General features: G+C 39.4%; 1 protein-coding gene across 1 annotated transcript; it reads left to right on the top strand.

The window, feature by feature from the left end:
• Positions 1-9,764: 9,764 nt before the first annotated feature.
• LOC140715672 (probable G-protein coupled receptor 139) lies at positions 9,765-12,222 on the top strand. Its single transcript, XM_073028038.1, has 2 exons — positions 9,765-9,834; positions 11,312-12,222. Exons 1-2 carry the CDS (start codon positions 9,765-9,767, stop codon positions 12,220-12,222), a joined length of 981 nt encoding a protein of 326 aa, XP_072884139.1.
• The last annotated feature ends 735 nt before the right edge of the window (positions 12,223-12,957 follow it).

Genomic DNA, 12,957 nt, shown 5'->3' with positions numbered 1-12,957 from the left:
TTTTATTAGGAGGAATGTCCTAAAACTCCTCCAAGCCGATGTGCAGGACTGATCAACATTTACCTAATAACGTTTGGTTGATGATATGGCTGTATAAGGCGGTCAAAAGATAGTGAAATCAAAGTTTCGTCCCCTCTGTCCAACATATACATAAAATATTGGATATTTTTTTCTCAATAAATAAATGAATAATTATAATGTTCGTTAAGGCAAATATTTAATCAGCCTAACTTGTGGCAGGAACTCAATTCATAAGAGCCTGCAGACATGGTGAAGGGGTTCATTTGTATGCAGACCGAACATCAGAATGCGGAAGAAATGTGATCTTAATGACGTTGACGTCAGACGGGTTGGTTTGTGTAAGCTGCTTGGAAGAATGTGTTGGGAGGTATGCCGGGGGTACAGTGCCTATAAAAATTATTCACCTCCCTTGGGAGTTTTCATGTTTAATTTTGATACACCTGTAGCCCCCTGGCTAGCCTCAGGCTCTCTCAGCTCGCGTCCGTCTAGGGGGAAGCAGCCCTCGGCCCCGCCAAACTGAGTAATCAGCTTGTGTGAATGCTGTGTGATGTCTCCAACCCCGCCAATTAACAGACAGTACACCATGTGCGATTAAATGATTATACTTTATAGATATTACTAGAACTAAGTGATTAATAATGATACAGTATATATGAAGGAAAAGAAAATAAAGAAAAGGCGCCACTTATTAAAGTCCAAACCACTTCGTGCACAACCGTTGGAGCTCAATTAACGAAGTCTTCTGGCCACCATTCGATCCCCTCAGACCTCCTCGACTCGCAGCTCAGGATCATCCGTAGTGATCAATCAAGCACCCCCGGCACGTGTTTCTTTGTCTCCTCTCCTCGCCGAACCTCCTGACCTCGGACCACAGCTCCGGGTCCGTCCCGTCGCCCAGCTTACAGCATCGCGTCCTCTCTCGCTCATCCCCTCGCACCGACTGCCCAATTCCCCGCCAACAACGGCTTATAGACTCAGAAGAAAAAGAATAACATTAATCCCAATTGGTTAACAAACGAATGCAATTCACGATATCATTAATTTTGAGCCAAACAAACTGCGAGAGAAAGCACTTATAACAAAGAAGCATTCCTACTTTTAACAGAACAAAATTACGCTATTTTTTGACCCTAATCAACAGAAAAAGATTCTTTCTTGTTAACGAGGAAACAGATCTCTACAAAGTGATCTAAATTAATAACAAATATAAAACAAAATGTTCGATTGCATAAGTATTCCTACCCTTCACGGCAATATTTCGTAGATGCCCCTTTGGTAGCAATTACAACCTTGAGTCTGTGGGAGTAGGTCTCAGTCTGCTTTGCACGACCGGACTTTGCAATTTTCCGCATTCATCGTTACAAAGCTGCTCAAGCTTTGTTACATGTCATGGGGATTGTGAATGAACAGCCCTTTTCAAGTCGAGCCACAAATCCTCAATTATATTGAGATCTGGACTCTGACTTATTCAATCCAGGATATTAACTTTGCTGTTTTTAAGCCATGCCTGCCTCGCTTTGGATTTATGCTTGGGGTGATTGTCTTGCTGGAAAACCAAACTTCTCCCAATACACAGTTCTTTGAAGACTGCATTAGGGTTTTCGTAAGAATTTTCTGTCTTTTGCTGTATTTGCTTTGCCCTCTCGATTCACAAGACACTGACATACTTCACGGTAAGGATGGCGTGTTTTTGTTGATGTGTGGTGTTCGGTCTGATAGCCAAAACGATCAATTTTAGTTTCATCAGACTTGACAACCTACTTCTAGTTGACGTCAGAGTCACCCACGTGCCTTCTGGCAAACTATAGCTGGGATTTCATTTGAGTTGTTTTTAATGGTGGCTTTCATAAATCCGTAACTGGCAAGCACCCTTTACCTTCTGTCAAGAATTCAGGCATTTTTTCAGGATTTTTCCCAGCATATTTGATTTTTAATATGTACAGGTGAAGGCAAGTAATTACAATATCTGCAAATATCCTTCCAGGTGTGGGTATTTTTATAACCACCATATCCAATGTAACGCTTGGTCTTTGCTTTGCATTTCCTCAATTGTGCGTTCCTTTTCTTCCCTAATCCAGGTTGAGTCTTGATTACTGATCATCCTCTGTCCAGATATGAGAAGGAAAGTTCATTTTCTTTGTGTTTGTTGGTAATTTTGTGCTAGTGTCGGTGCCATTTTGTTGCATAGAATTTAGTATCATTCGCTTGTGTAAACCTTTTTCACCGTTTCTGCACTCATAATTCTGTTTCCTTCATCTGGCGCATTTCATGCAGACTTGGTCTCGTGCAATTTCATGTTTTATTTTCTTTACCGTGTCAGTGGGGTGAAAGTTATTTATGTATTTATCAATCCAGTTGTTTATTTATTTATTTATCCAGTGATCTATTTATTTATTTATTTATCTATCTATCTATCTATCTATCTATCTATCTATCTATCTATCTATCTATCTATCTATCTATCTATCTATCTATTTATTTATTTATTTATTTATTTATCAATCCAGTTGTTTACTTATTTATTTTTGCTCTCACTCCAGGCAGCTCTGGTATTCGTTGCGCACTTACTTGCATGAAGGGTTTTTGAGCAATACACCTTCGATCAAGTTTGTCCCTGTATCCTGTCATGCCAGTTTCAAGTTCAGTTACTTAGTAATGTATTGCATTCTGAATGTGCATGCTTCTGATGACCACTTCGAGTGTGTGTTTCATCTCTAAACTGTTTGAGTAGGCTCTGTTGTAATTGGGCTGCTCCGCTGACAAACACCTGCAGCAGTCGCAGCCTCTAGTGTCTATGGCCCACATTGAATGCTGGCAGTATCTATTTCGGGTTTCCCGGTACCTGCCCGCCTATTCGCCGTGCACTACTAACGATTCGCTTGGTATCATGCCCATCGTCAGCTCCAAACTTGCCTGGCTATCTGGAGGCATCGACCGTATCACTCTGTTCAGTACACACCTCACCATTTTTGAAGTGAAAACCTATTGCTTTATTATACCTTCAGCCAGGTATTGGTTTCAGCCGCCCCTAACTTGGATAAGATTATTATTATTATTATTATTATTATTATTATTATTATTATTATTATTATTATTATTATTATTATTATTATTATTATTATTGTTGTTGTTGTTGTTGTTGTTGTTGTTGTTATTTTCTTTAATTTTTTCTTAGTTCAAGCTGGTAAAATCTGAAGTACGGTTCATGGACCAGTATGCTCATTTCTTCATTTTCTCAACTTTTTTTATGTTTATTGTGATGTATTTCTGAAGCTATACATTGATATTTTGGTGAAGCCCTAATTGCTTAGTTTTACTGTGCCTTTGGCGTGATAGCAGTTATAAGCAGTTCATTGTATACCCTGTTCATGTTCCATCGTTTTTCTATTTCCTCTTTTTATTCAGCATTTAATTTATTGATTTCGGTATGTTACGTGTGTTTGGAGTGGCTATATCTATTAAGGAAGTAATTATTGTTCATTAATCCTGCATCATTTTTTCCGAACGGTTATTATGGTTGTCTATGTGTAATAATGTATTTGTCGTAAATATAATTTGTAAGAGTATGAATATAATACTGGAACAGTCTTCCATTTATAGAAGGGTATGGTTTCTTTTATGTGGTTACATTTTAAAGCAATGCTTTAGCCAATGATCTTTGTCATTTTACTGTGCCTGCGTAAGTGATAAGATAACAGCTGCAGGACAACCGAAAGTGTTGGAGTATTTTCCGGGTTCTCTTGCAATTTTCGTCATTTACACCACACGCTGCACCCGCAAAGCAAACAGCATTATGAAGAGCCCTCATACAAATTCTTCTCCCTCCTGCCATTTGGCAAAAGCCACAGAAGCATTCGGGTTCTCACGACCAAACTATGCAATAGTTTCTTCCCCCAAGCCATCAGACTTCTCAATACCCAGAGTCTGGACTGACTGCCCTCTACTGTGCATATAATCTTGTTTACTAATTATTGTAATGCCTGTACAGTTTTGTGCATTTTACGCAGTCCTGGGTAGGTCTGTAGTCCAGGGTACTTTTTTTTTGTGTTGTTCTTACGTAGTTCAGTCTAGTTTTGTACTGTTTCATGTAGCACCATCGTCCTGAAAAAACGTTAGCTCGTTTTTACTGTGTACCGTACCAGAAGTTATGGTCGAAATGATAATAAAAAGTGACTTGACTTGACTTATCGTCTTGAATTTGTTGGTGTTTTACTATGCATTTTAGTTTAATTTTGAGTTAGCCACCTATTCCCTGCAATGCCACAAAAGACATTTCTGTTTCTGGGAAGAGACTTCCAACTTTGAACATCCTTGTCGACCACTTGGACAATACAACCACCTATGTCAGGATGCTATTCATCGATTATCGCTCAGCATTTCACAGCGCCATTCCCACAACACTGAACGAGAAGTTGCTGAATCTGGGGCTCTGTGACTCCCTCTGCAAATGGATCCTCGATGCCCTAACTGGAAGACCACAAATGGCGCAGATTGGTCATAGTATCTCCTTTTCACTGACGATCAACCCTGGTGCACCTCAGGGGTGTGTGCTTAGCTCACTGCTCTATTCTCTCCCCCCATCACACTGTGGCTAGGCATATTGAAAAATATACCTGATATAATCATTATATATACCTGAACTATAATCACTATGTATTAGCTATTTACTATACTATGTAATCAGCTCTAGGCACATTTTGTTATGTGTTGTTTTCACTAGATACTTTGTACTCTCTTAGCTGCATATTATGGCACTTACAGTACACCTGCTTGTTTTGCAACACTATTAGCTGTGATGTATCCCATGTATTACACTCAGCCTTTGTTTAGTACGAGATAACGGTGGCGGACAGGATGCTGCGAGCAGGAATATACTGTGAGGGAGGTTGTCTGAAAAACATAATCTTGGCCACGAATAAGGCCCCAATGCGAACGGGTGAAAAACAATGGTGACGTACCGCGGGCTAGGCGAGATCGATTAATTAATTCATATATAGATGATATGCAACTAAAAATTGATTGGGTATGCTAATAAAACAGAAATGTAACTGAGATAAGAAATTACTATAAAGAATGCTGTACACCGGAGCTCGGTGGGCTTTCGGTAACAAGTTCATTGATTGCCTCAGCCTTTGTTTGCAAATAAAAGTTTACTTTTCTTGAAGAATTGTCTGTGTCTCCAAGTCATTTCAAGTAACCACGACAGGCACAGCGCAAATGCACTCAGCAAATCATCAACAGCTTCTTTCTCTCTGCCATCCGATCCCTAAATAGACATTGATGCCGAGAACACTACCTCACTTGTTTAATATATATTATTTCTGTTTTTGCACGATTTTGATCTATTCTTTACACATACACTGCAATTTATTTGTTTATTTATTTTCAAAGAAACCTTTCTCTTCTTCTATATTATGTACTGCATTGAACTGCTGTTGCCAAGTTAACAACTTTCATGACACATGCCAGTGATAATAAACCTGATTCTGATTCTGATCTAGTCTGCTCATATCGTGGGGATATTTTCCATGTAGAGTTATGCTCTTCTTATCGTTTAACGTTTTCTTCAAAAGTGTTAATTTATTCATTTTTCTGAGCTGTGCTGTCATTTAAGTTTTGTGGTGTGTACATCTCAGAATTTCATATGCTCCTGTAGAGTACTGAATCATGTTTTCGTTGATAAAAATAGATCCTTAGAAATTTTACCCAACTGTCCTGTAGATTTGAATGTCTTTTATCCTTATTCATCCTGCTGTCTGAGACAGTGTTCATCTAAGCGCGTTCGAGTGCACACTGTGTTTTCTGATATTTGACATTTCAGTTTTTATTTCGTTTGTAAATTTTTCAGATCGGTTTCAGTCCAAGATATTATGACAAAAAAATGTTAATATTGGAATAGTGAAAGCGTTTATTGCCTTTGTTTCATTTATACTGTTGAAGTTTGCTATACAAATTTTCTGAAGGCTTGATGTAAATTCTGTCAAAAATTTCCCTTTATCACACTATGATCAATTTTCTTTGCATGTTTATATCACAAATACTTACATGCTTCATATTAGCCTTTGCGTTGTATTGTATTCTCCTGCCCTGTTTTGTATTCTATTAGCTCTGTGGAATCTTTCTTTGTTTTTAATGTTCTGCACTTATTTAGTAGTAAGGTCTGCCATTTGAATTAATTACTTTAGCTTTACTGATGAGGGTGCGCACAGTTTCATCCATGTATAGAAGGCGATTCGAGGTAAAATAATTCAGTTTTTTTTCTGATTTGACACACAATTTTTGACCGATCAGTTTATTAAAGAGCAAGTTGAAAGGAAGATAAGGGCTTAAAGAACCTCCCTCGAATATGAATCGGTTTATTTTGATAACAGTGGTTGTTCTCTTTTGATTGTTAAAAGATAGAGTACATATATTACGCCAAAGTTTCACCAGATGTTGAAAGAATTTCACAAGTATTAGGTATAGTTTATATTTATAAAGAAGCTCTATCAACTATGACTATGGGGCATAATAAAACGATTTTTTGTAATATTGGTAATATTTTTACAAAAATGAAAAATGCTTTTGTACCGGGCTTGATCTAACCTCAGTTGTTTTTCACACCCTTTCATCCTTCACGGTACTATTTTCCATCTTCTGTGAGTATATTGCTCATATCTAAGTGTGTGGTGATTACAGTAATACTAGACAGTTTGTGATCCCTATTGGATTTTCTCCATTTCTCCACAAATACGACCTAAAATGTGAGCAGATCTTCACAGTGTCCTAAATCTAGATAAAGGAAACCAATTAAATAAATCACGGAAAAACATCACACTCGATCATTTATTTATTGAGAAAAATTATCTAATATAACGTGTATTTCGAGAAAAATTATCTAATATGACGTGTATTTCTCAGGGAAAAAATTTGTAAATCTTTGCTTTCATTGACTGCTGTCACATCCAAATACAACAATAACTTCAACCAAATGTTTCCAGTAACAAGTCTTGCACATGGGCTTGGAGGTTTTTAGGCTATTCCTCCTGACAAAACTGTTTGAGCTCTGGGATAATGCTGGCTTCATTGCCTGAATTGTTGGATTCAGGTACTTCCACATCCTTTCTAAAGGGTTAAGCTCTGCACTTTGACTCGGCCATTCCAAAACAAGAATTTTCTTCTTTTTAAAGCATTCTGTTGTTCATTCACTCTTGCATTCGGATCATTATTTTGTTGCACTAACCAACTTCTATGAAGTTTCAGTTAGCGGCCTGCTACCCTGAAATTCACCTGTAAAATGTTCTGATACAATTTTGAATCAATTACTTTCTGAACGATTCCAAGTTTTCTCGGCCTTGTGGCAGCAAAGCGACCCAAAACCACGACGCTCCTTCTACCATGCTTCACAGTTGGGATGAGATTTTTGTGTTGCTGTGCAGTGCTCTTTATCCTATAAACATAGCAATGCATATTTCTGCCAAAAGTTTCAGTTTTGTCTCATCTGTCCACAGAAGGAAGTGCCAGAAGCATTGCAGAGTATACAGACAGTGTTTAAAAAATTGACACGTGCAGTAATGTTGTCTTTGAGCTGTGATTTCCTCTGTGGTGTTCTTCCATGCGCAATTTTCTTGCTCAATGTTTTTCTAATAGTGGACACATGAGCAGACACTTCAGCAAGTTATAGAGCCACCTGCAGAACTGTTGCTGTTACGCCTTGGATTCTTTTTCGTCTCCTTCAACTTTGCACATTGTGCTGTTGATGTGACCTCTCCAATTGTAGGCAATTTATCTTACAATGGGCTGATGAATCTTCAGGCCTTTAGAAATGTTTTTGCAGCCTTTTTCAGCTTAATGTATCTCTACAATTCTTCTTCTACGGTCCTTTGATAGCTGTTTTCATCGAGGAATGGTGCACAGAAACCGATTTTTAATGAGAAGAGCAGGATCTGCCAGTAACCTGACTTCCGCTGTCTCTTTTTGAAATAGGGCAGGGCACCTCTACAGCTCACACCTCCATTGGTTGGAACATCTGACTCTAATTATCTTTTCCGGAAGTCATTAACCCGGAGGTTCGTACACATTTTCCAACAAATACAAGTAATATTGGATCATTGTTCTCAATAAACAAATGGACAAGTATCAAGTTTTTGTGCCAATGATTTATTTTTAAATGATTTTTTAAATCTAGTTTTAGGACTTATGGTTGATCTGAGCACGTTTAGGGCATACCTATGCAAATATGGATAAAATTCTGCAGTTCAAAAACTTTCTAGCACCAATGTAGATGCGAGATGCATGATGTTGCTATTTTATATCTCATTTCCCACAATTAATCAGTAGATATTATGATGGATCAGTTGTGTACCTCTCCTGATGTATCTGACTTTCATGATACTCTTATTGACTGTGCCAAAGGTTGAAGCGGCATTATCAACCTACCATTGGACACTCTCTTTATTTTTCCCCATGTGTCTCAGCTTTCTGAAATCCTCATGAACAGATAAGCTGAGGGTGCCTAAGGGCGAATTTTTGCTTTCCCCTGTTTCAGTCTAATGTATGAAAACCATGAGAACATAAGGCTGCTGAAAAGAATTCGACCATTCGGTCCATAGTTTCTCCGCCATTTGTTACCCCAACTCCATTCTCCTGCCGTGTTCCCATAATCTTTGATACACTCTTTGATCAAGAACCTATCAAACTCTGCCTTAAAGATACCCAATCGCTTGGCTCCACAGCGGTCTCTGGCTACAAAGAGTTAAGGTATGTGTAGAGCCTGATGGATCTCTGGAGTTTTTGTGCGGGAGAATGATTTCAATGAAACCTATTGAAATATTGAAAGGCCTGCATTGAATAGAAATGTTTCCTGCAGATGTTGAGTCCATGATAAGCGGGTACAACATTAGAATTGAAGGATGTTCATTTATAACAGAGATGAGGAAAATATATTTGGCAAGATTGAGGTCAATCTGTGGAATTAAGCCCCAGACGGCTGTGGAGGAGAAGTCATAGGGTTCATGATAAGTGGAGATTGATAGGTTCTTGATTAAGAAGGGAGTCAACGATTACAGGGAAAAAGTAAAAGAGGGGTGGGGGAGAGCGATAATAAACCAGCCATTATGGAACGGTAGAGCAGATTGAATGGCCTTATTCTGCTTTTCTGTCTTCTGGTCGTATGGTTCTTATAAATTGAGTTCCTTTCACATAATTGGCTTGTTGGATATTTGTATATTTGTATTGACGAGCGGTTGTGTAGGTGTAAACTGACCATCGAGTGAATGTATACAGTATTTGTATAAAATGTCTGCATAATATGTATTTTATACATATAATTTGAAATAATCAAATTACATAGCGTCAGATCGGTGTGTTCGGCATGATAGGGTCGGTAAAGCGAAAAGCAATTGTTGAAATGTTACATATTGAGCTTTGAATGTGTACACAATGCGTTTCCCCACACCAACCACCACCTCATCAGGAAGTGAGAAGTATTGCAGCAATTTCCCAATTCACGAGGTCACACTAATGAGGGTGTTACCAAATCTGTTCCTTCGTTAATTGTTTGCAATGCTAATTGTGACGTCATTCATTATGTTTGTTCACTGAGTGTATCTAAGTTAATGTCATTCTCCATGACTGAATCGTAAACAAGATGAGTTTATTGAACCTACTTTCCCGATTGAATGTTAAGTATATAAAGGACTCCTTCTGAAATCGACAAAAACGCGACTGATGTTAGGAACGCGTATCGTAGACCCTCACGGAAAATGCACGCCCCTCCCAGAGGCTTAGTGTACGCTATTTACTACACGGCTCTTGCAGTGATTGCGGTTCCAGGTAAAGCATTTCTTATTATTTCAACGCCTGTGATCCTATGTCTTAAGCTGTTATGGCTTTTATGAATTCAATTGTTGCCACTTGATTCGCTGAGCAGATATTCGTATCAAAGACCAAGTCTACAGGTGCACCGAATAAAGTAGCCACTGGTGGCTTTTATACATCATACGTATAGAATAAGTATCTAATATACTTGATATACACAGTACGGGCAAAAGCCTTCGGCACATAGTCTAGGGTGCCCAAGACTTTTGGAGAGAACTGTATCTACTAAATGCTTACCAATATTAGCAAAACGTTATAACTCCAGATATTGCTATTTAAGGCCAATTGGAGATGGAGATGTCTTTCCACGATGAGCTTCAAATCAAATCAAAATAACCACGAAGGAAATAGCATTAAACAGCAGCTTACTCTACTGTGCAAACCTTTTAGGAATACATGCATCTTGGAAATCCTTGTTATATATATGCATCTAAGACTTTTACACAGAACTGTTTATAATATATGAATATGACTAATAATTAAATTATACATTCATACCGCTGTGTTCTGCATGACCATATGTACGGGGAAGGGAATGATAAATGCAATCTGACTGTATTAATTGTACAGCAAATTACTTGAAAAGTAATAAAGTAATTAAAAAACATTCTTTAAAATGGTGGTGAACACGCCACAGCATTTGTAACAATTTAGGTCATTGTCTTAACCATGCAGTATTAATGTTTGAACCAGTTTTAAATCTTAATACACTGACATCGTCTTACTGACCATCGCCGACATTTCCTAAATTGGGTTAACTGGAGAACAACGCAATAATAGACTTCTCTGAGTGTACGGGTATAACCCTTGGTTATTTTAGTTCAAGCCATTCTCTCTTGTCATCTCTGATTCACAAGGAATGTTCTGTGGCTCACTGGAATTTTTGTTTGTTTCTTTGTTCCCCTGTGTGTGAAAATCCCAGAAGATCAGACTTTCTGAGATACTGAAACTACCCCGTCTGTCACTAACAATAGTTCCATGGTCAAAGACATTGAGATCAAATTGCTTCTCCATTATGATGCGGGTTTGAGCAACAGCTTGACCAGGGTGCCCAACTTTTTATGACATTGTACCTACCACTAACCAAGGGTCCGTGTAGCCCAGGTTGGACCCCTCCTCTACTCAGACACTCGCATTTACGAGCAGGTGTACATAATAAAGTGGAGACAGAATGTTTATTTTATTAGCCCGTGATAATTGATCAAGCCCAGAAGACTTTTCCTGTTCCCGTTTTACTTCTTGGTCATTGAGGTTTCTATATCAGGTCGTGATGCAACCAGTTAGGATAATCTCCTTTGTAGAGCATCAATAGAAATTTGCCAAAGTTTGTTTGGTGACATACTGTAATTGTGCAAGGTTTTACGTTCAAACTTCAGAATAACTTCTGCTGCGAGTACGTTCTTGTGATAATCTTCAATTGTTTCTCCCGCAGTTAACATAGTGGCTATTGTGATCCTCTCCCGAGGAAACTGCGGTTTGTCCAGGTGTATCAGCCGGTATCTCGTGTCCATGGCTGCGACGGATCTTCTGGTAATTATCACCGCTGTGATATTAAACCGCATTCCCGCTATTTATTTCCCCGGCAGTTTCCTTTCCATCACGCCCGTGTGCAGTTTGAGCATTGCGTTAATTTACGCCGCTAGGGACAGTTCGGTTTGGTTAACGGTCACATTCACCTTTGATCGATATATCGCCATCTGCTGGCAGAATCTCAAAGCAAAATACTGCACGCATAGAACCGCAGGAATTGTTGTCTCTGTCGTCTGCACTCTGGGTTGCGTGATTAACATTCCCTGGTATTTTTTGCACGAACCAGTCTACGTCATTGACAACGTGCCCTGGTATTGCAAACGGAGGAGTATTCTTTATTATTTTCTGGTGTGGACAATATTTGATTGGACCGATCGCGTTGTGACTCCTTGCGTCCCGTTCCTGCTTATTCTCTCATTCAACGCTCTGACGGTCAGGCACATTTTGGCGGCCAGTCGGGCCCGTAGGAGACTCCGCAGTTGTTCCGCAGGAGAGAGACAGAGCGACCCGGAGATGGAAAGCCGCAGGAAGTCGATCGTCCTGCTCTTTGCAATCTCGGGATGTTTCATCCTTCTGTGGATGCCGTATGTTATACACTTCTTTGTAGAGCGATTTCAAGTTGGTTATACAGTTAATGGCTACGGAGACCCCAGATTTATCCTGATGGAAAGTGGCAACGTGTTTCAGATGCTTAGCTGCTGCACAAACACGTTTATCTACGCAGTGACTCAAAACAAATTCCGAAAAGAGTTAAAGGTTCTGATGAAATTTCCGCTGAACATTTTACATTCGTTAGCTTCATCATGGAAGTAGAAGGCTACTGCAGAAAAGAAAACTTTGCAAATTCGTTCCGTTTAAACACAAATAAATTTCACTGAAAACTCCAGGTTAGTTAGAATTATACACCACCCTGGCATTCTGTATCAGAAATTATTATTTAATATATTGATTAATTTAATAGTCGGTTTTTCGATTGGAGGAGAATTTGATGCTCAGAGCTTCCCATCATCCCCACTATTGGCTGTTGGTGGGAATCGAGCGCTCCGTCATCTTCTTGTGCATTCATCCCACCCCACCTGCCTCTCTCCTGGTACTTATACCCGCAAGAGGAAAAAGCGCAACTTCTGCCTATTTACCTCCTCATTCACTACCACTCATGCCCCCAAACAGTCTTTACAGGTAAGGCAACACTTCACCTGAGTGTCTGACGGGACGACCAACACTATCAGGTACTCCTGCTGTGGCCTCCTCTGCAGGTGGCTTTCGCTCCGTCCGCAACAAACAGCATTTCCATCTGCCAACCATTTTAATTCCATTCTCCATTCCCATCACAAAGTGTTGACCAATAGCCCTTTTACTGACACGATGAGGCCACTCGGAGGGTGGAGAACGAACCCCTCATATTCTGTCTGGAGAGCCTCCAGCCTGAAGGCGTGAACATCGTTTACTCCAGCCTCCGGTATTTCTTCTGCCTTCCCCTTCTCTCATCCTCTATTTCCACTCTTACATATTCTCTTCTCCTCACATCCCCATGTCTTCCATCTGCTG

The sequence above is a fragment of the Hemitrygon akajei genome, chromosome 24, assembly GCF_048418815.1.
Source record: "Hemitrygon akajei chromosome 24, sHemAka1.3, whole genome shotgun sequence".
Lineage (NCBI taxonomy): Eukaryota > Metazoa > Chordata > Chondrichthyes > Myliobatiformes > Dasyatidae > Hemitrygon > Hemitrygon akajei.
This window is presented reverse-complemented; position numbering and strand designations above follow the sequence as displayed.

Excerpts from the sequence above, each read along its gene's own strand:
- LOC140715672 (XM_073028038.1), top strand. The coding sequence starts at position 9,765 with ATGCACGCCCCTCCCAGAGGCTTAGTGTACGCTATTTACTACACGGCT. Across the intron at positions 9,835-11,311 it reads TGCAGTGATTGCGGTTCCAG|TTAACATAGTGGCTATTGTG; the intron begins GTAAAGCATTTC and ends TTTCTCCCGCAG.